The 21,163-nt window shown below is 33.8% G+C and overlaps 1 protein-coding gene across 1 annotated transcript; it reads right to left on the reverse strand.

Moving 5' to 3' along the window:
- Positions 1–2,562: 2,562 nt before the first annotated feature.
- Positions 2,563–6,677, reverse strand: LOC133308953 (putative glucuronosyltransferase PGSIP8). Its single transcript, XM_061509679.1, has 5 exons — positions 6,235–6,677; positions 4,456–4,714; positions 3,953–4,154; positions 3,704–3,851; positions 2,563–3,429 (listed from the first exon to the last, which is right to left on the reverse strand). The coding sequence occupies exons 1-5, from the start codon at positions 6,513–6,515 to the stop codon at positions 2,889–2,891; spliced, it is 1,431 nt and encodes a 476-aa protein (XP_061365663.1). The 5' UTR covers positions 6,516–6,677; the 3' UTR covers positions 2,563–2,888.
- Between the last annotated feature and the right edge of the window lie 14,486 nt (positions 6,678–21,163).

Here is a 21,163-nt window from a genome sequence, read left to right on the forward strand (position 1 = left end):
CATCTTGAGGAATGGTGACCATGGCATCAGGAATGTCACCACTGTCAGTGATATCAGCATCAGTTTGAGAAACGAAATTAGCATTGGATGAAACTCTGGGCTTGAAACCTTGAGGATATCCATGCTTTTGGTAACAAGTGTCTACAGTGTGGTTTGGCTTTCCACAATAGGTACAAATTTTAGTAGGACCATGTCCCTTATTGAAGAAATAATGGGATCCACGACCCCTACCACGACCAAAATTCTGTCTTTGGGGATTGTCAGAAAAGCTATTGAAAGCTCTAGATTCTGATGTGGGATCAGCTAAAATTTCACAATGCATTTGTCTCTCTTGTTGCACAATCAGAGAGAAAACTCGTATTAAATTGGGAAAAGGATCCATGAGCATCACTTGAGATCTTACAGGAGCATATTGCTCATTTAGACCTTTGAGAAAACGAACCACCTGATCACGGTCCCTATATGTTCGCATCAAGGTATAACCTCCACAAGTGCATTGATCAGCACATCTACAAGCAGGTAAGGGTGTCAAATTGTCGAGTTCATCCCACATGATCTTCATCTGAGTGTAAAACTCAGTAACAGAACGATCACCTTGTTGCATTTTATATATGTCTTCTTGTAAATCAGAGATGCGAAAAATATCAGAATGAGAAAATCTTCCTCGAAGATCAGACCAAGCATCACTGGCTCTATCTATTCATAGTATGGATTGTGCAATAGAACTACTGATAGAATGATGAATCCAAGATAAAACTATCATATTGCAACGCTGCCAAATTGGAAATGTATGATCATTTTCCAGTGGACGTGCAAGAGAACCATCAACAAAACCTAATTTGTTCTTGGTTAAGAGAGCCATAGTCATGGATCTGGCCCAAGAATGATAATTCCTCTCATCAAGAGGAGGAGAAACTAACACCAAGCATGGACTCTCGCTTGGATGTAGAAAGAAAGGATTACCTGGATTTGTGTAAAAATCCGAGAGAATATTGTTCAAATTCGCCATGGAAGAAACGAACTTGCAGAAGAAAGATCAGCAAGAAACGAAAAAAAAATTCAGCGGAAGAAGAAGAAATCTGATACCATCTTATGATGTATAGATCTTCAACATGCAAGAACGAAAGATGCAAAATCTTGATATGCAAGATGAGAGAAGAAGAAGCCAACACGAAATTAAAGTGTTTCTGTATATCAAGTTAATGAACCAGTTAACCAAAGAATGGTTATATACAACCCGTGAAGGAGAAGAATTAAAGAATAAAAGAATAGTGCCAACTAACTCTAACCAGTCCTTAACTGAATTAACAAACTAAAAACTAAATCAATTAAGTGTCATTGGGCTAAGCCTTTTCTTCTGTTAGGCCCAATTGTGTTGAAACCGGCAACACATGTTGTTATCCTTTCATTCATGATTCATACATACAAACTACGAGATTGCAAAAAAAAAAAAAAAGATTTAGAAGAAGAAGAAGGTTGTAGGAGTTATATAACTGGCTTAATTTTATCCCATATATATATATATATATATATATATATATATATATATATATATATATATATTTATTTATTTATTTATTTTGTACAAAAATGATTTTATTTTTATTTTTATTTTTCCAGCAAAACTTTTAGAACCGTGAAATATGTTTTTTTTCTTCTTCAAGGAAGTGTGTAAATTTTCATGGAAAAAGATGGAAAATCACCTAAGTTTATCATTTCAACTTTTACTTTTCATTATAAATATAGCATGCTCTAAACCTTTTTATGTAATTGTGAGGTATAAACAAAAATTGCTCAACAAAAACTCCATAAATTGATACGTTATAATGTATAAATTATTTAATTAATATAAAATCAGTTCTAGTGGGATGATAAAATTAATTCAAAAAAAAACTCCACATAAATTGCTATTTTGTAATATATCAGTATAATTAATTAATTAAATCCAAAACCACCTCTAGTGGGCTAATTAGATCAAATTAACTAACAATGATGATCAGTGTTATGATAAAAACTTTAATGCATAGGTAATACTACAGGTGAATATTGGATTTTTATCTTGATCATATTTTAGTATCGGGCTGGACATATAATTTTGGTTTGGTTCTTTTGGGCTGGGTCGAAACCCTACCAGCGCGCAGGGAGCGAGTACCTACCGTTGAACTGAATCCAGCTATAATATTATCGGAAGATACTTTTATAAAAAGATGTTGGATTCCGTAGTACTTTCACGCACGAAAAATATAAATATTAAACAATTCAGCAGATACATGCTATTTGGTGTAAAAACATGTGTTAAAAAATATTACAAATAATAAAAGTAAAAAATAATTGATAAAACACTGTCTATTTTTTTTACTGTTTTAGTACGTGAATTATTTCGAAAAATACATATCATTTATTATTATTTTAAAGAATTTCGCTAACCACGTGCTGCAAAGAAATGGCAGAATAATATTGTTGTGATCTTGATATGCCTACGTTATTGAGATCAGTGTGTTTATCGTATTTCTGGAATACGGGGTTAGACAAAAGCAAAGCTTTTAGTAATTAGCGTTTGTAAAATGTCTAATGAACTCTATTCTGTTATCTCAGTTCTTGGTAATTTTACAAAAAAATAAATAAATACCGTAACCAATTACACAAACGATACAAATAGGTGACTAGTAGCAAACAATCTCATATCCTTGTAGGAGCCATCTCTTGATTTCAGCTTTGACGGCTTGATGTTGCAAAATATCTCTTCACCAACACAAACAAGTGAAGTGAGAACAACCCTATCTCAGTCCTGAGCACTGTACGTGGGGTATTAATATATTATACCTACCCTTATAAATTTGGTTTGGTCCTTCTTTGTCCCAGCATTGAACTATACTCGATTGGACAGCTCAACATAACTTGTTAAACCAAGAATGTGGCAAACATTCTCCCAATCTAGGCAGAAAAGCTTCCTTTTCTAGAGATAGCTGAAGACCTGCCACTATCCTCACCATAGATGCCCATAAAAATGGTGCAGAACAGAAGGCATAAACAAAGACAGAGAGTGCTCTTACTACCCCATCCGGATACCAAGGAAATGCCATTACCATCAGGACCCCAAAAATCCCAAGCAACGGTACCAAAACTGGTAACATTGGTAGCAGAAAGACATTAATTGCAATTGAGCAAAGTGCAAAAGTACCAAGCAAATACATGATCCAGCCCAGTAGAGGGTGAACCGTGTGAGGAATGATAAAGAACGGTGTTGTGTATGCAGCAAGGATGCACCACAAAGCTACTAATTTGAGGCTGTTATGCACCAGGTTGATGCTCTTATCAGAGCGCCTATAACACAGCTTTGATAGGCTTGGCCTTGCCAAACGCGTCATTGCTATTATTCCCAGAAATATTGCAGATTGGAAGAGTATCACAGCCATCTCGGCACCATACCTGCACCAATTAATAAATTATAGACCAAATTCTAAAATAGCTTTCAACATGTGAAAAAAAGATTTCAAAAGGACATGTATCTCCCGAAAGCAATGGTGTGACAAAAATCAAGGGGCTACCAGAAAGAAATTAACAGAATGCTACATAAGTAATCTATCACTTCACAAATATATACTGAAATCCCGTGTTTTTGGTTATAGGCCACCTTCATGATTTTCCATCAGAAAAAAATTGGAGGACAACCAAAAAATGAACACACCCCTTTTGGACTTACCCCAAAGTTTGACGACGATGTTCATGCCACTGGAGGCCTAATGGCAGGACAGGCCACGACCACCAATACCATGGCTTCAACCATGGTGCCCCTGGGAATGTGATCACACTATTTGGTCCACAGGGTATGCTCCAGCGAAGTTTAAGATCTGAAGCCAGGAAGAAAATTAGCACAAACTTAAGTTTCACTAAGCCATTAAGAAGTGTTGTTTAAAATATTTTAACAACTTTTCTATTGTAATTTACTTACAGTAGTAAGAAGCATCCATCTGATAACCTAAAGGAAGCCTATATGTTCCATCAAGCTTGGTGTCATTTGGAGGTGGATGAAACATTGGCTTATCAAGCAACTCGGGGAAGTAGCTAGCTATAAAACCCTGATCTGCACCATCTGGATTTTCTCTCCCATTCTGTAATTCATGAACCATGTCCTTGAACACGATCGTTGATGGCTGCAAATATCAAATAATTAGAACCTCTATGACAGAGATCAACAAATATGGTCAAATTTAATATAATTTTTTTCCCCAAAAACTTTTGCATTAGATATATACCCAAAAAAATACATATAAATAGCATGAGGTGTTATTGTTGCTGACTTGCTGTAATTTTTGTTTTTGTTACTATTATTATTTGGAAGAAGTTTAGGTGCGCATAAAAAATGGTTTTAGGGTACAAATAATATGTATATATGGTGTTAGTTATATTGCACCTTAGTAGATAATATTGTTTTGGCCTTTAAGGTAAATTTACCTGGAGCACGAAGAGGCCCGTATGGAAGACGCAAGGATTGATGAAGACAGCACAGAATTGTCCACATTGAAACAACTCATCCGTGTTTTGAAGGAAGAGGTTGTCAGCGTCCAACATGACTACCCTGTCATAGTCCACTAAGTTCCACGCATACAGTTTGTTCAACGATAACTTAAATCTCTTGTCAAAATTATCTTGATGCTTGTAGGGATTGTCCATGTTTTCCACCCTCACCACTTTCGCACCATCTTCCTCTTCCCTGTTACAACACATAAGAACAACACCGGTTATTTCTCCAACTCAATAAATGCATGTATTGAAATTGAACCGACCAAAAGGAACTTCGAAACCTGTGTGTTCTACTCGCATCATATTAAAGTGGGTTTCGGTTGTTACCAAAAAAAAAAAGTGGGTTTCGGTAATTATACTGGGGCAGAACTAGAGTAAGTATTTTGGGGGTTAAAGTGCAGTTTTGTGAGGATTAAAGTTATCTTGTATGTAGGTATGTTTTGAAAAAATTTATTTTAAAAAAAGAAGGGTAACTTTTGAAATTTTGAAAAGTAACGGGTAGTTTGGTCATTGAGTCACTACTTTACTTGTTCTGACCAGTTAAGGATAACTTCGCAAGTGGAAAACTGGAAGTGTCTCTTGCGAGTACCGACAAATGAAGAGGGCTCAGAGTCAAAATTGGTTAAGCTGATCCCCTTCTACTCGTCACGGAAGGATGCAAATTGCGGATAAGACAAAATGCCAGTAGCTATATTTGGCAAAGGGCATTTATCATCAATTTTTTTAATTAATAAATAAAAAATATTATATAACTTTTATGTTTTCAAGAAGATATTACATATTTTTATTTTTAGAGTAAATACATTTTTTGGTCCTCGGCAGATTTCACGATATCCGCTTTAGTCTCTAGCAAATAAAAAAAAGTCCATCGTGATCCCTAAAAAATTTAAAATAGAGCTATTTAGTTAAAATCGCGGTCCCTCACAAATTCAAAAAAGACTCATATTAGTCCTCAAAAATATTATATAATTTTTATGTTTTCAAGAAGATATTCCATATATTTATTTTTTATTAAGAATTTTAAATTAATAAAGCGACGTTTTAAAAAGATGTAACAAAATTCAAATAAATGATTAATTTAACAAGAAGTATATAATTCTAGTTATGAAATGAAGCTACACCGTCCAAACCCAAGCCAACGATTTTATTCTCATTATCTCCTGTCATAATAATGTTTTATTTAATTGGAACAGTAGTGCGGGCAATAATAGGCAAATCAGGTGGTAGCATATAATAATACTGATAACTGATGGCACAAAAAACGAATAGAAACGATTCACAATTCTCGAAAAAAGGTAGGTTGAAACCGTCATTTCCAAATCTTGTCCTTAACGCGCAAACCTCAATTAAATAACTAAAAATTATTCATAATGATAATTAAGTAAGGAATAATTGGATTTTGACCAAGCCAGGCTTTTCTGGGAGATTTCAATTCAATCCTCATTCCTCACCATTTCAATGGATATTTACTTATATAGAACTCACTCCCAACCCTCAAACATGACGCGCTGCGACTGGACAACCAAATGCTCTAACATCGACCGAATATTAGGGAGAAATGAATATTTATGTAATATAACCGAAACGAGACCAATCTTAATCTACGCCGAAAACAGAGGAGCAAATCGATAAAGAAATAAAAATAAGAATTATTAAAAAAAAAAAGGAAAAAGGGAAAAAGAAAGTGTGTGAGGGAAGAGAAGGACTCACAGAGCTCGAATCCATCGGAGAGGGACATCGAGGGAAGCAATGACGACGAGATCTGCTTCAACGTTTAGTTTGGAAAGGGATTTGAGGAGGACGCGAACCGCGATGTAGAACTCGTAGTCCCTCGGTGTTCCCACGTACATCATCGTCGCGTATGCATTCTTGTACCTGGGTGTAGACGACGTCGCTTTGACACAGGGTATGGTGGACAATTGCCACAACCCCAATAGCAAGAGGGGCGGCAACCATCTCACAAGAGCTGCTTTACGATCTTTAATACCCATTTCTCGAAAATGAAATTATGGGTTTGAAAGATTTAGAGGGGACTATTAAGTAAATTACTAGTCGTGTCTGGACTGAACGGTGGAAGGAACTCCCCTCTTCTCTTATCGTGTGTAGAGAACGAAACTTTGAAAAAATGGGGGTCAGATGGTGGAGTATGAAACTGAGGCTAAGAGAGAGAGAGAGAGAGAGAGAGAGGCCTTTTTTATAAAAATCAATGAGGGGATACGTTACAGATTTTAACTGGTAGCTACTAGCTAGGCTGGGTCAGTACGCGTTAAGTAAGCGTGTGTAAAATAATCAAAAAATTGGGTCGAACTATGAACCGAATTAAACCGCTTCATAAAATAATCGATTTTTAAAAACTAGTTCATGAACCGAATCGGTTTTTAAAGAACCGGTTCATGAACCGAACCAGTTTTTAGAACCGGTTTAAGAACCGAACCTGTTTTTAGAACTGATTTAATAACCGAACCAAATTAATTTTTATAACTTTATTTTTTAAATTTTTAAATTTTTTTTTTTAAAAGAGTGTCGACCCGAACCGGTTCCAAATCAGTTTTAAATCGAACCGAACTACTTTCAAACTGAACCATTTAAACCAATTCGATTCGATTTTTTATAAAAATTGATCTGGTTCGACCCATGCAGATCCCTAGCGTTAAGCTCAGAATGAATCAACTCAGGATTTTAACTTTTAACACTCAAGAGAAAATGAAGAAAAATAAAAATATCTACGATTTTCATACTTTGTTGTTGACTGAACTCGTTGTTTTAAGTTGGATTGGTTTGACTTAATTCTTTTTCTTTTTATATTTTAATTAAGCTGAACTTTCAATTTAGTCTTAAGGACACATATAAGAGTTGTTATGGGACACATCTTTTATTTGTATGAAGCTAATTTTGTAGATCTGAATCTGTCTCGATCATGTCCCAACCAATAGCTAAATCAGGACTAGATCAATCCAATCATTTAACAAAATATACAATTTTATCATTATGCATAACCAAGTCACAAAAAATGTTTGTTATATATGTTTTAAGACAAATTATATTAATTAAGGGAAAAACATATATCCTTTTAAAGGATATAATCTTATATCATTTTAGATTCTAACCGTTGATTTTCGTCCATCAACGGTTATAATTTATTGGGTCAAACTTAATGGCCAAATTTATTATTAATTAATTAATAATTTTGATCCAATAGATTATAACCGTTGATGGACAGAAATCAACGGTTAGGATCTAAAATGATATAAGCTTACATCCTTTAAAATGACGGATGTTATTCCCATATATTAATGTAAACATTTTTCCCTTATAAGGGTTTAGTATCTGTCCTTCTAAATGATATAGAATTATGTCATTTTAAATGAGAAAAAATACGGATAATAAAAATTATGGGAGAAAAGTGAGTATTTTTTTAAATTTTAAATTTTAAATAAAAGATACTAGGTTGTGTCTTTTCCTTGCTTAAAATGACACCATTATATATATGTCTTTTAAAAAGACAAACATTTTTTTTTCTTATAATATACAATATATTAATTTGAATTGATAAATATACATTTCCATCAATTATTAAAATAAGTCCTTTTTAAATATTGTGTGATATCATATCAAATTAAAATAACTTAAAATGTGGTTTATCAAAAAAAAATAACTTAAAATGTGACTCAAACTATAATTATAGTTTCATTTATAAAACACAAACTGCTCAAAATTTACATTTAGGAGAAGTTACAATGATGAGACGCAATGGTGAAGCCAGCAAGGGATTAGAGGGATAATCGCCCCCTTTAATTTTATACTAGTCTTTAAGTTTGAACATTATTTTTTTTTTATCATATAGTTAGTGATCACCCCTCAAACCTTATAGAAATCTTTTGTTGTTTTTCACAAAGAATATACATTGCAGTTTTTTACCCTCATAAAATTTTGTAACTCCACGATAAATAAAATGAATCTGGAATACTTTTTCACATATACAATGGAAATGCTCCGGCCTTTATTTTCCCCTTTTATAAAATCCTTATTAATGCAATATAAAACTTCATTTAGTGCAAGTAACATGCTTTAAGACTGACTCTTTTTAGAATTACCAGAGCATAGTACTAGAAATATGAGTGAGTCATAAGAAAATTGGACAACTTAAAAAAATGTTAAGCTAACATTTTTCCCTCTATATTTCGGAATGCGTATATTTTCTCTGTTTAACACAAATACCTCTATTTGCAAAAATTTATAAAAGTTTATATAAAAAGTACTACTGAGAAGATATATTAATGTAATATTTTAAGATAACATAATTTTTGTTATTGAAGACAATGGGTGATATTAAATCACTAGAGGCTTGAACTCATGTATAAACCAGAAGGGAGTAGATAATCAGAATTATCACTGTGCAATTATAAATAAAATAAGAACAGACTTACTTGTTAGATATATGAGACAAGATGATAATGATACGCAGTATCACAGGAGTAAAAATCCGAGCCCACAGAACGTGTCTCCTTAAGACAATTTGCCCACTCTCAGATGCCAAAGGTTGATCGACACTTGCCTCCCAGGATAGAACGGATTTCGTCTGAAGAATTGTGGCACTACCAATCAACAGCCCAAACGAACACAACAATTGCCAGAGGAAACTACACCGGAGGATGAACAAAAGTATGCAAACCGGAAGAGAAGAAAAATTTCAGCAGAGTTTCAGTGCAGAAAAAACCGACAAATTTATGAAGGTGTTAGTGTCTATTTATAGACACTGACCGGTCACGATGAACAGTCGCCGGCGGCGAACGGGTACGACCGGTGACCGTTCCGACGAACAGGTACAACCGGTGACCGGTTCGGGGAGCAGACACAACCGATGACCAGTTCACGAAAGGGAAGAATCGGTTCGGTTAAAATTGCTCAAAAAACCGACGGGTAGAAACGTTTGGGTTCGAAATTTGGAGGGAAGCAACGGATAAATTTTTGGACAAAATATTAAAAAATAATTATTTTTATTACACACATATGAACCGAACCGAACCGGCCGGACGACGGCGGTAGACCACAGCTCACCTAGCTCCTCCCCTCCACAAAATGTGTAGTGACCCAAAGGGTCAATCTAGGAGAGTGAGGTGAGAGCTTATAAACTCTTCAACTTCCTACTGTTTTTCTAATGTGGGACTTGCCAATACTCACACACTTCTTCATCTTCCCTTTGCCCCTTTCTTTATTAACACACTTCTTATTCATAACCAATGGATTATTGTTCATAAATTCCAACAATTTTTAGTGCATAATTTTTTTAGAAAAAAAATTAAGATGAAGATAAAAAAAAAATTTATTTCGAAAATAAACTAAACCCTCAATGAAAAATAATTATTTAAATGTATCGAGAAGTTAATATAATTTATTTTTACAATTACATACGGAGATTATGCGATGTGGTGGATCGTAATTCGGTGTAGTGTATACGGTTGTACTAAACGTCCAAGGAGGTTGACAATTTGACATATAGCTGATTAGTGTTTTGATTAACCCCTATTGGTGGATTAGCAGAAGTTTTCAAAGTACGGTAGGAAGGACTTGGAAACTTTCGGCCTAGAAGAAACATGTGGAACATGTCGGATTTTAGAAACCTTGTCATACCTAATTATAATTCACATACCAAGTCAATATATTCAATATTATAATTGCATTACTTTCCTTTTTGTATTATTAATTGGGATTAATATATCTGCTTCAACAACAGAAAATACACTCTGTCACAATACCGTTTCCTTTATTTATTTATTTCTTACTTTTATTCTTTTTGAAAACAAAACTAGGAAAGGAAAAAAAAACACAAAACAAAAGGGAAACTACGTGTGCAGAGTGCAGCCTATGAGCTGCCCTTGCTGCTGCATCATGCAGAACTAGTTGAATAATGAATACAGTCCTCCGGAGGCAAAGTCATCATGCGAATCTCTCAATCACCCGTGCAGGCCCTTGGTTCTTTGCACCAAAGAGAAGAAAGGGTTGTGCGCAGGGCAGATCCTACTAACCAGATTCTTTGCTACCATCGAGTCTGTCTCCATGATCACCTTCAAATAACCAAGCTCCCACACTATCTGCATCCCCAGCATAATTCCCTATAGTTCCGCACTCAGAGCCCATGCGTAGAAAGAAGATGCCAGCCCATTTGAAGGATTACTTTACTGTCTAACATTATTTATTTATTTTGGTAAATACTATCTAGGATTATTTTAGGATCCCGTAATTATATTGATTTCTGTATTTTTGGGAGTGTATTAATTTCCTTTTTTTTGCCTCGTTGGTTGTAATCATGGATAAATAGCACTGATTTGTAATAAGTAAGACATGAAGAAAGATTTGTTTCCAAATCTCCCCCAGTTTTCTGTCTCTCTCACACTTCCCTGCTCTTGAATTCTTTGCACTGTTGTTTGAAATTAAAACAGTTGATGAACTATTTTGCGTTACTTGTTAATCTTGTTTGTAGGAGAATCATGCAATTAGCTTGTGTAGTGGTAAGTTACTCTCTAAATTGCACATAAGCTGTATGATAAAATGCTTCGATCCTTGAGTCCTTCATGTTGCACCCTATGCTTTAAAAAAATTTAATGATGACACAATTGATGTAATTAAATTTCAAATCCTAACAACTTTATTTGTTGATTCTAAAGCAAGATGATTTTTGTTGGGTGGTTGCAGCATCTTGAAAAGTTTGTTAAAGTTTCAAATCTAGAGATAAGGTAAAGATTGAAGTTGTTGAAAGAATTGAGAACAAAAATAGAATCAGAAATTCAAAATAAAGGTAAGATAAACTTGAAGTTGTTGCAGTCAATTGAAGAAAAATAGCAGAATCAAAATTTAGAATTAAGAGTTAAAGATGAAGTCCAAATAGCATCATAATGGGAGCAAAAGTCTATGGAGAATTTATATATCTATATATATATATATATATATATATATATATATATATATATATATATAATTCTAATTTAGGGATGTTGTTCTGCTGTGATTGGTTCATTTGAGTGCTACTATGGTATAGGTTAAGAGTGATCAAGGCATTGATCACAATCTTGTAAAATTCCAATTGAAGTTTGATTCAAGGGGAGTGATCCTAGGGTTTAGGTTAAGGGTGATCAGGTCGATTACAGATTTGTAAAATTTTTTTTGTAAAACGGTTTCTTCGAACACCGATTGAACGCTTGATGATAGTGGAACGATTGGCCTCAATCTGGATGTACCTCTCAATGGTGGGGAGTGAACCAGGATACATCACGATGTTATCTTCTCTTCTCCTATCTTTTAATTTTTCGCTGCATATTACTCTCTTTTATTCATTATTTTTGAATATATGAATTTGTTTAAGGGATTGGAATTTTTTGTTAATTGTTGAATCTCTCTTGCATGCTTTCTTGAAAAAAGGGATTTTAATTTTTCTTTGTTTAATTCAAAAAGTTTAAAACACAATTTACCCCCTTGTGTTGTTATTTAACCGTTCTTTATTTACATAAATCTTAGCAATTGTTTTGCCTTCCATGCCTTCATGTAAGAAACGTGAAATCTAAATAGACCAGTATGCACATTAGGAAGCCTTGACCATGTCTACAATCCCATTCACAACATATGCACATTAGGAATATTATTTATGTTCACTGATAAACACATATAGTTATAAAAATGAATAGTTAAAGAATGCATAGTACTTATTATGGCCTCAGAAATAAATTCAGAATCAAGATGTCTATGATCTTGGGAGAGAATTTTGCTCACACAACTATGACTTCCAACCTATTTACTAACTATCCAGGTGCTGTTATGCTTTGGTTTAATTGCTCTTACTCGCCAAGTGCAACCTTGTTCATGATTCCGACATTTCATAGACAACTTGGTCGTAGTACTCTTAACCACTATAGCTTCTAGATGTTCCTTCATGCAGTAGTGTTTTATGGCGGCTTACACATTGCGCTTGGACCCGAACTCTTATTTCACATACATTTCCTCTCATCTTGTCCACGGACCACGACCTAAACCTTCAACATCCAATATGTCTTCGTTCGGGTAATCCCAATTAATAGCCTTACAGTGTGTAATCGCTTTCCAAAATGGTGTAACATCTGCATATACACACATAATAGGGTAGATGCGAAAATATGGTAATTAATAAAAAATAAAAAATACAACTCACTAACTAACCTGATGGTGGTGGAACAACTGCGATATTGGACATATAGATACCAGTCTCGCATTCCAAGGGAATATCATGATGTTCATCACCTACATCGTTGTCATTCTGATCATGATCATTTGCCAACAGAGTGTCTTCATCTTCCTCTTGCTCTTCATTGTCAGGTTCAACATCTACCATATAATCGCTTTCTTCTCCATGTTCAACAGTTGATTGTGTGGGCTGGGGTACAGACAACGATACATAATGTGACTGACTATTAAGATCCAACCCACGAATCGGTATTGATAGATCCTCTGATATCTCAATATCACGTATAACTCAACAATTTGAAACGCATTTTCGACAAATGTTCTAAGGAAAATATTTACATCCTCATCATCAGATATTTAAAGAATTGCATATTTGCAGTTTCCACATTGAACTCTACCATAACTGAAGATAATACCTGATTTTGTTGCAACTTCAACTTTTGACATATCTTCTCAGCTAGATCTTCAACGGATATGTCTCGAACAATATACATTGCTCATTTTTTCCCTTCGAAGCTCAAATTGCCTACACCGTTAATTTTAGAGCCATTGTAATATACGAATTAACGACATTGATCCATTCAAGTAGTGTTTCTATGCAAATAACACATAAAAATAGAGGGTAGTTATGACTAAAAATAGGGAAATAAATAATATGATTAAATACAAATTGCGAGTGATACAAAATAAAAATTATTAGTGAAACACGACGAAGTAAATATGAAATATAGAGAGCAATTATCAAACACGAAGTAAATTGTGAGAAACTGAGCAACTCATTCTCAGAGCAAAGGGTCTATATATACCAAATTGGGTGTCCTAAAACTACTCCAATAAGTGTCAGTAACGAGACTACCTATGTATGTATTGGCTACGCGACTCTGCTCCATGCTTATCACATTTTCACTGACATTTTTGTGGTGATGTGGAGCTACTACCGTTATGCAGGCTTACGAGAATGGTGCATGTGAAGTGTCGTTAACCTAAGTGACGGGAATGTAGGTTGACGTGTGACTTGGCAAGGGTGTTGTCAACCCCTATGACTCGAATGGTGCCGTCAACCCAGGTGATGGGAATGATCGCGTGGATGGTGGGACGCCATATGTCTCGTCAACGTCCCTGATGAGATCGGTCTCATCATCTTTCATGACGGGAATGGCTTGACGCGGAGCAAAAGGTTGATGTGGACATGAGTATCGCCACAAACGTTGATGGGATTGCTCCCAATAGGTTGACCAACGAGTTTGACTCATTGTTAATAAACCCGGACAGGCCCGGTCGACCCGAGAACCAGTGAACCACTCAAATAATCGATCCGGGTGAATCAGTGGATCAGCCATGCATTGGACTCAGTGCGAACGATCGATTTTGGTGAAAATCGATGACCGGCCCGGTTTATTTAAAAAAATTTCAAAAAATAATAATCACAATTGACATATTTGAGTGATCTATTACTTACTGACTTATATCACTAATATTATCTCAGTTATGTACTACGCAGATAATTTTAATTTGATTTTCAGTTAGAGATGTCGTTTATTGAACCTGAAACACCAGTGTCAAGTATTACATGTTTGTTTGATTTTTTGTTGGATAATAATGTGTAATTTATTATTTTTTATATTAAAGTATTTTGAATTTATACTTTTTTTAGCTATTTGAGTATGTTTATAATTTTTGTAATATGAATTATAAATTTATATATAATTGCTGAGTGATGTGATTCAACCAATGACTCAGTAACCTAGTATATCGATCGAGCCGATATTAATAACTTTGATTTGATTGCTCTACTATGGATATTCTTCTCGAACATACTTTAAAAGGATCTATTTATCTCATGTTGCATGAGATAATTATTTCATGCAAACAAGATAGTAAGGTTCACTATTTAAAAAAAATTGTGAACTTACTAATTTTTATTTCTGTTACATTAGATAATTATCTCATATAATAAATATGACAATTTTTAACTAAAAGGAAGGTTATATTTACAACCTCTTACAATCATATTTTAACACCGTTGATTTCTGCTAATCAACGGTTATGATTTTCGCAAATTAAATTCATTAATTAATTATTAATTCACAATAAATGATAACTGTTGATTAGTGAAAATTAACAGTGTTAAGATATAATTGTAAGAGGTTGTAAAAAAATATTATAAGTAAATGTTAGCAGTACGGTAATTTTGCTCATAAATGAAACAGTGGAAACTGAAAGAAATGCTAAACAAGTTGATACGGAAACCGCTGGTCGGCAGCGACCAGTCTTGCGTTGTTGACTGCTTGATAACCAAGGATGGTAGGAGACATTTACTAGACAAAAAAAAAATGGTAGGAGACCCTTTCCGCTTGAGATTATATCCACGCGCATTTGTGTGTGACATTTCATTATTTATTTGTTTATAATTAAAGTGAGTTATTAACTTGTATTTATTTATTTTTTAAATATTTATTGTAAAATTATTATTTAATAAATATTTAACAACTTATCTTTCAAACCGATAAAAGTATCATAAAAATTTCTTTTATATATATGTGTGTGTGTGTGAGAGAGAGACTGTGAGTGTGTGTTTGTGTAAATTTTATTATTTCATTAAGTTTATCTTATGCAATTTTTTGTACGTTTTTATATTATCATTTTGACGCACATCGCAAAATATGAAATCGTGTGTTTTTAAAAGATATACAATAGGTTTTTTCCCCCTCTCTTTCCGAAGCAAATGGGACTTATTTATAATGATTTGGAAAATACTTGTTACATGTATATATCTTACATTACATCTCAGCACAATCTTCCAAAACAATCTCAAACCTATATCCCCCAGTTGCTTATGCAATCTTGTATCTCAACACATTAAGTTTATCTTGTGCAATTTTGTATACGTTTGTATTCTCATTTTGGCACATATCCTGGATGTGAAATCATGTGTTTTTAAAAGATATACAATAAGCTTCTGTTTTTTTTCTATACTTGTTACATGTACATGCCTTTAAAGATTACATCTGAACACAATCTTCCAAAACAATCTCAAAACTATATATCCCTCCCGGCAACACACGTATTTATTGTCAGAGGTTATGACTTAAAAGAACGAATTTGAGAAAGAATAGCAATGGTGCTTGAAGTATTACACAAGAAACATCAGAATTTGAAATACTCAACAATGTTATCTCTAACTTAAAAAATTTAAAAGATAATACAAATTATTGGACTCCAACTTATATAAATTCAAATAACCATGCTTTCAATTCTTGAATTTGTATGTGAATATATTATTAAATTTATTATTAATATATCCAACATTTATCTCTTTATGAATTTCCCCTACATGAAAGACTATAGTGGGACTACATCCTTATTCTTTAGTGATAACCTCGCTGTCCTTTTTTTTTTTTTCCCTAATAGATTGTTCAGATCTTGAGCTTAGTTGTCCATATGTGATTATCTCAATGATAGGCATGAAAGACTATACTATAATTAAGTGATCTCCCTTTTAAAGAAATTGGAAAAAGCATCAGTCGAATTGCTTTAAAAGGTACCTTATTAGCTTTAATGAGACTACACAACTGTAAAAATTTAGTAATATGGCGATTCGTATGGGTGTCAATATGGGTTGATACGACACGAATTTGACACGACACAAATTCGACACGACACGAATACATCAACACGAACACGACACGAATTTCATTCTTGTCAAAATCTTCAACACTGACACGACACGAATTTTTTGCGGGTTGACACGACACGACACGAATAACACGCAAAATAGGGGACAAAACGGTAATTAACAAAAAAAAATTTAAAAATAGATCAAAAATAAATAAAAAATAAAAAAATAATAATAAAAAAATAATAATTAAAAATAATACGGGTCGACACGAACACGAATTCATAAACACGAACACGACACAAATTTTTTGCGTGTCATTTTTTCCAACACGAACACGACACGAATTTTTTTACGGGTCAACCCGAACACGAATTTTCGTGTCGTGTCGCGGGTTGACCCGCGTGTCAAAACCCATATTGACACCCCTAGCGATTCGGATCTCCTTCAAATTGACTATTTTGAATTAAATTTAGAAATGAGGCCTTTATTTCGAAGTTATTAACCGAAATTTGAGGTCTTCTAATACTCGCAGTCGGCTGCGAGAAATTAGGATTTAGAAAATGGTTCATCAACTCCTCAGGTGGATTTTGATTATCCTCGGCCATAACTGGTTCTTCAGCAAGACTGAAACTCGATGCGTCTTGTATCTGCTTTGTGGTTGTGCGCTTCCCTATTAATTCTTTCTATTCGTCGTAACTCTAGTTCGTACTGTAAATCACTGGGGTAACAGTGTTTTGCAGATACATAAACCAGAAAGCTAAGGCTAAGTGGGCCTAACTAACGAAAATCGCTAACTAACATAAAATTTAAAATTTAAAATAAAATAAGCAGAAAAAAATAACAAAATAAAAATAAATCAAAAACAAAAATTAAAAAGAAATAAACTAAAAACAACTAATAAAAATAATATTTAAAATAAAAATTAGAATTTAAATTAAGAAAAATATAATAAATAAATAAAAACAAAAACAAACTAAAATAATAAAACTAACTAATAAAAATATTTAAAATAATATAAAATATAATAAACTAAAAGGAAACTAATAACAAAAATGATCCAATCTATAATTTTATAGATATAGTTAATGTTGATTAAATTCAGTCCCCGACAACGGTGCCAAAAATTTGTTGCGACTTCGGCAAGTGCACCGGTCGTACAATTAATAGAGTGATAGAGTAAGGTTGTCGATCCTACGAGGACTGATTATCAATCACTAATTTATCTACGCGATTAAAGTTGGATCTATCCTAAAATGGTTTTGTTGAGAGAATTGATTTAATTGTAAAAACAGAATTAAAGAGCTTGTTTTTATTTTTTTTATATTTAAGAATTCAAGAACTGACTGAATTCAAGAATTAATAACGCGAAGAAATTGGTTTTTAACTTTTAATAAAAGACGTAGTTAAGAACTCGACTTCCCCAGTGTTTTCCTAACAAGTCTACCCCTTCTTACAATCAAGATTCAAGATTAAGTTATTAACGATTCTTTCTAAAATTGATTAAATCTCAATCCCTTGGTATTTTGATCCTTTACTTTATTCAAAAGCCTAATCCTTTAGTATCCTTTTCCTAAAGTAAGCATTAACACAAGAACCATAAAGTTATAGAATTTGTAAGCCTATCCTCAGATCATACAAACTCTAGCAATTAATCAATCAGAATCAATATACCAACATCCCTTTTGTCATGCAAGATTCTAATGCTTATTCAAGATTGACCAGATCATAAATGAGACAAGGAATTTAAAATAAATTAATTGCATAACTTAAATCATGAATATAAATTGCAAGAGAGGATAAACAATGTTCAAGAACCCACTGGTTTCGTCTCGCCCTAACTACATAAATAAATTTAGTCTAACATATTCATAAAATCAGAATAAAAAATAAAAAAACTACAAAGATTCATAAAACTTAAGAGGGAAACTCCACAGTGATTTCTTGATTTTCTTTTCTTGCTTCTCCTCTGCAGTCGTCTCCCCTTTCCATAAATGCTCCTCTGCCTTCCTTCCGAATAAATGGAATGAGCCATAACGTACATTTTTATAGAAATAAAAAATGGGCCTTTTTAATTTGGACCAGGCTCGTTGAGGATTAATATTGACTAATTCTTTATTTTTCTTAATCCTTATCCTTTACAACTTATCTCAACTGTCTTTTTCATATTAGTGATTTATTACATTGAACCTGAAATAACATGGAACAATATGAAAAGGGATTAAATCATATCCGATTATTGATATTTTAATATCTTTTAGATTTATTAATTAACACTATATTAATAATCATATTAATCATTATTTAAAATAATTTTAATATTAAAATCATAATATCTTTGACACTTACCAAAAAGCTTAGGCAGCAATTTAATGGAAAGGAAAATATTCGAACTACCAGTCTATTGGAGTCTCGCAGTTTGGATCAAAATATGTAGGTTGTAGGCAGAGAGTTTGAGGTCATTTGGTGTTCTGCACACGACTTTTTATTTATTTATTTTTTGGATAAATAAGGGTATGCTTGGGATGGGTGGTTATAGAAGAAAAGGGAAAGGCGAATAAATTTGTCATTCCAAGTAAATATTTTATAATTTAAGATTTTTTTTTAAATGAAAGGAACAAATAATAGATTATCACGAAACTTTCCAATCATTTCTTATTCATTTTTATAATCATTATACGACTATCCTAATTTCAAATTGAAAATTTTAGTGCATCCCTCTTTCTCCAAAAAAAAAAAAAAAAAAAAACCTCCATACAAATATATCATTATTTCATTCAGGAGAGATGACTCCATGAGCTGAAATTCTATGGTATGGGCAACCCTCATGGGTCAAGCTTTTACTTTTGTGGGCTTTTTCGGGCTCTATCTGGTGAGAATGTGGTGCGTGGGTCATTTTCACACACTTATTATTATTATCTTCTTTGTTGAACCGTTATTTGATGATCTTATTACTATATCATTGTTGTTTCTATTACATTTATAATAATTACATCTTTCGCTGGTTTAATTTATTGAATTTTCGACACTTTTAAAAAATATAAATAACTAAGTAGTTTAATGGAGAGGTGAAAATGTGTTGAATTGTCTATGCAAAATGTGTTGCTAAGTTAATATCAGCCATTTTGTTACAAAAGTAGATTTCTCGAAGTGGCTATTATCTTCGTTAAGTCTGGATGTGATTCCCATCATCATTGCTTTCCCAAATATAAGGACATTATTAATAAGGCCTCTTCCTTTCCGGCAACACCTATCCTGTGACGAGGTCACTTTAATTATAGTATTGATGCTAGGAGAGGTTGTCATTAGAGCTCGCAAAGTGGACGGCCCGCCCCGCCCCGTCCCATCCCGTCAAAAAATGAGTCAGCTCGTCCTGTCCCGCTTTTGAAAGTGGGCTAAAAAACTCAGCCCGCCCCGCCATCAATCCGCCAAAAAATAAGTCCGTCTCGCTTTTGAGATGAGTTGAAAAATTCAGCCCGCCCCACTCCGTTTGACGGGATAGACGGGTTGGCCCGCCGAGCCGAGCCGAGCCCGTTTTGCCCGCTCTAGTTGTCATATGCGCAGATAAGTACAGAACTCGAAAATGCTATAGGCAAGAATTTGTGTTTAAAGATTCATATGAAAAGTGAACAATAATTCAAACATAATAATATCACAATTCAAGAGAACTCACAGGATGAATGATGATATTCTCTATGTAAGTAAATTACGAACCTAATTAACCATTTAGAATTATATATTTTTGCACGGTGATGTACAGCTAGCGGCTTATGCTCGTTAATATTCATTGAAAATTGTACATTATCCATAATAGATTAAATCGAAGTAGACATTGATTTCAGACATTCGAATACAAATCTTCTCATGCCAAAGACAAAGAAAGAAGAAACGAGAAACGATTAAGTAATGAGGGAGGAAATGAAAAGAGAGGAGGATAGAAAGTGACTAAAGTGCGAGCATTGAAAGAGTATTTAAGGTGTCTTGGTCTAGTTCAGAGTCCTCGGATGATGTTGTAGTACTAGAACTAGTGGTGGTAAAAGTTTGGCATATTAATCGAAGGACTCGCCCTAATCTTGCACCCCTGTTGAATGCTATCTGACCCAATCGGAAGAAGAAGAACCTTGCTGTGTAAATGGCTTCTTCTCTGAACTGCCTGAGACCCAGTAAGAGCTTCAGTGCCAGTGGGCATACAATCCCAGCCACAATTGCAGGGTTTAAACTATGGCTGGCAAGTTGTAAGTGGAACTTCGCCAGAGCCACCACGTGCAACCCCATGTTGTACAACACTCTGCAGCTACAAAACCAAAGAAAATTTCAACGGGAAGATATATAATAAGGATGGTATATCCATTTTGTTGCACATGCTTTCAATTATTTTCCGATGTCCGATTCTTTATGTTCAGCTTCACTCTGAAGGGCATAACCTTAATTAGCATGTGTTAATATCAAGAAAAGAAAGACAGCTAGAAGCTTTTTGAAGTATGAACTACCGGTTAGCTCCGGTCTGCTGCAATGCAATGCTGTGGTGCTCAGAATGAAAGCAATTGTTGGATAATAGTTCGTGTGTGATTTCTTACTTTGTTTTTACTAAAATTTATAAGACAAAATTCGTTGCAATTTTTTAATCACAATCTTTTAAAAAATGAATATAAAAAAAAATATATATATATATATATAGGGTTTTATACATATCATGTTGCATGACATTCTTAGTGTCATGTTACTCTCACATGACAAATGGGACCCACCTTATTTACTTTTTTTTGAGTGAGACCCACATCAAGTGTATTAGAGTAACATGACACTAAAAGT

This window comes from Gastrolobium bilobum, unplaced genomic scaffold (assembly GCF_033153095.1).
Source record: "Gastrolobium bilobum isolate Gb01-03AN ecotype WA unplaced genomic scaffold, APGP_CSIRO_Gbil_v1 utg48999, whole genome shotgun sequence".
Classification (NCBI taxonomy): Eukaryota; Viridiplantae; Streptophyta; class Magnoliopsida; order Fabales; family Fabaceae; genus Gastrolobium; species Gastrolobium bilobum.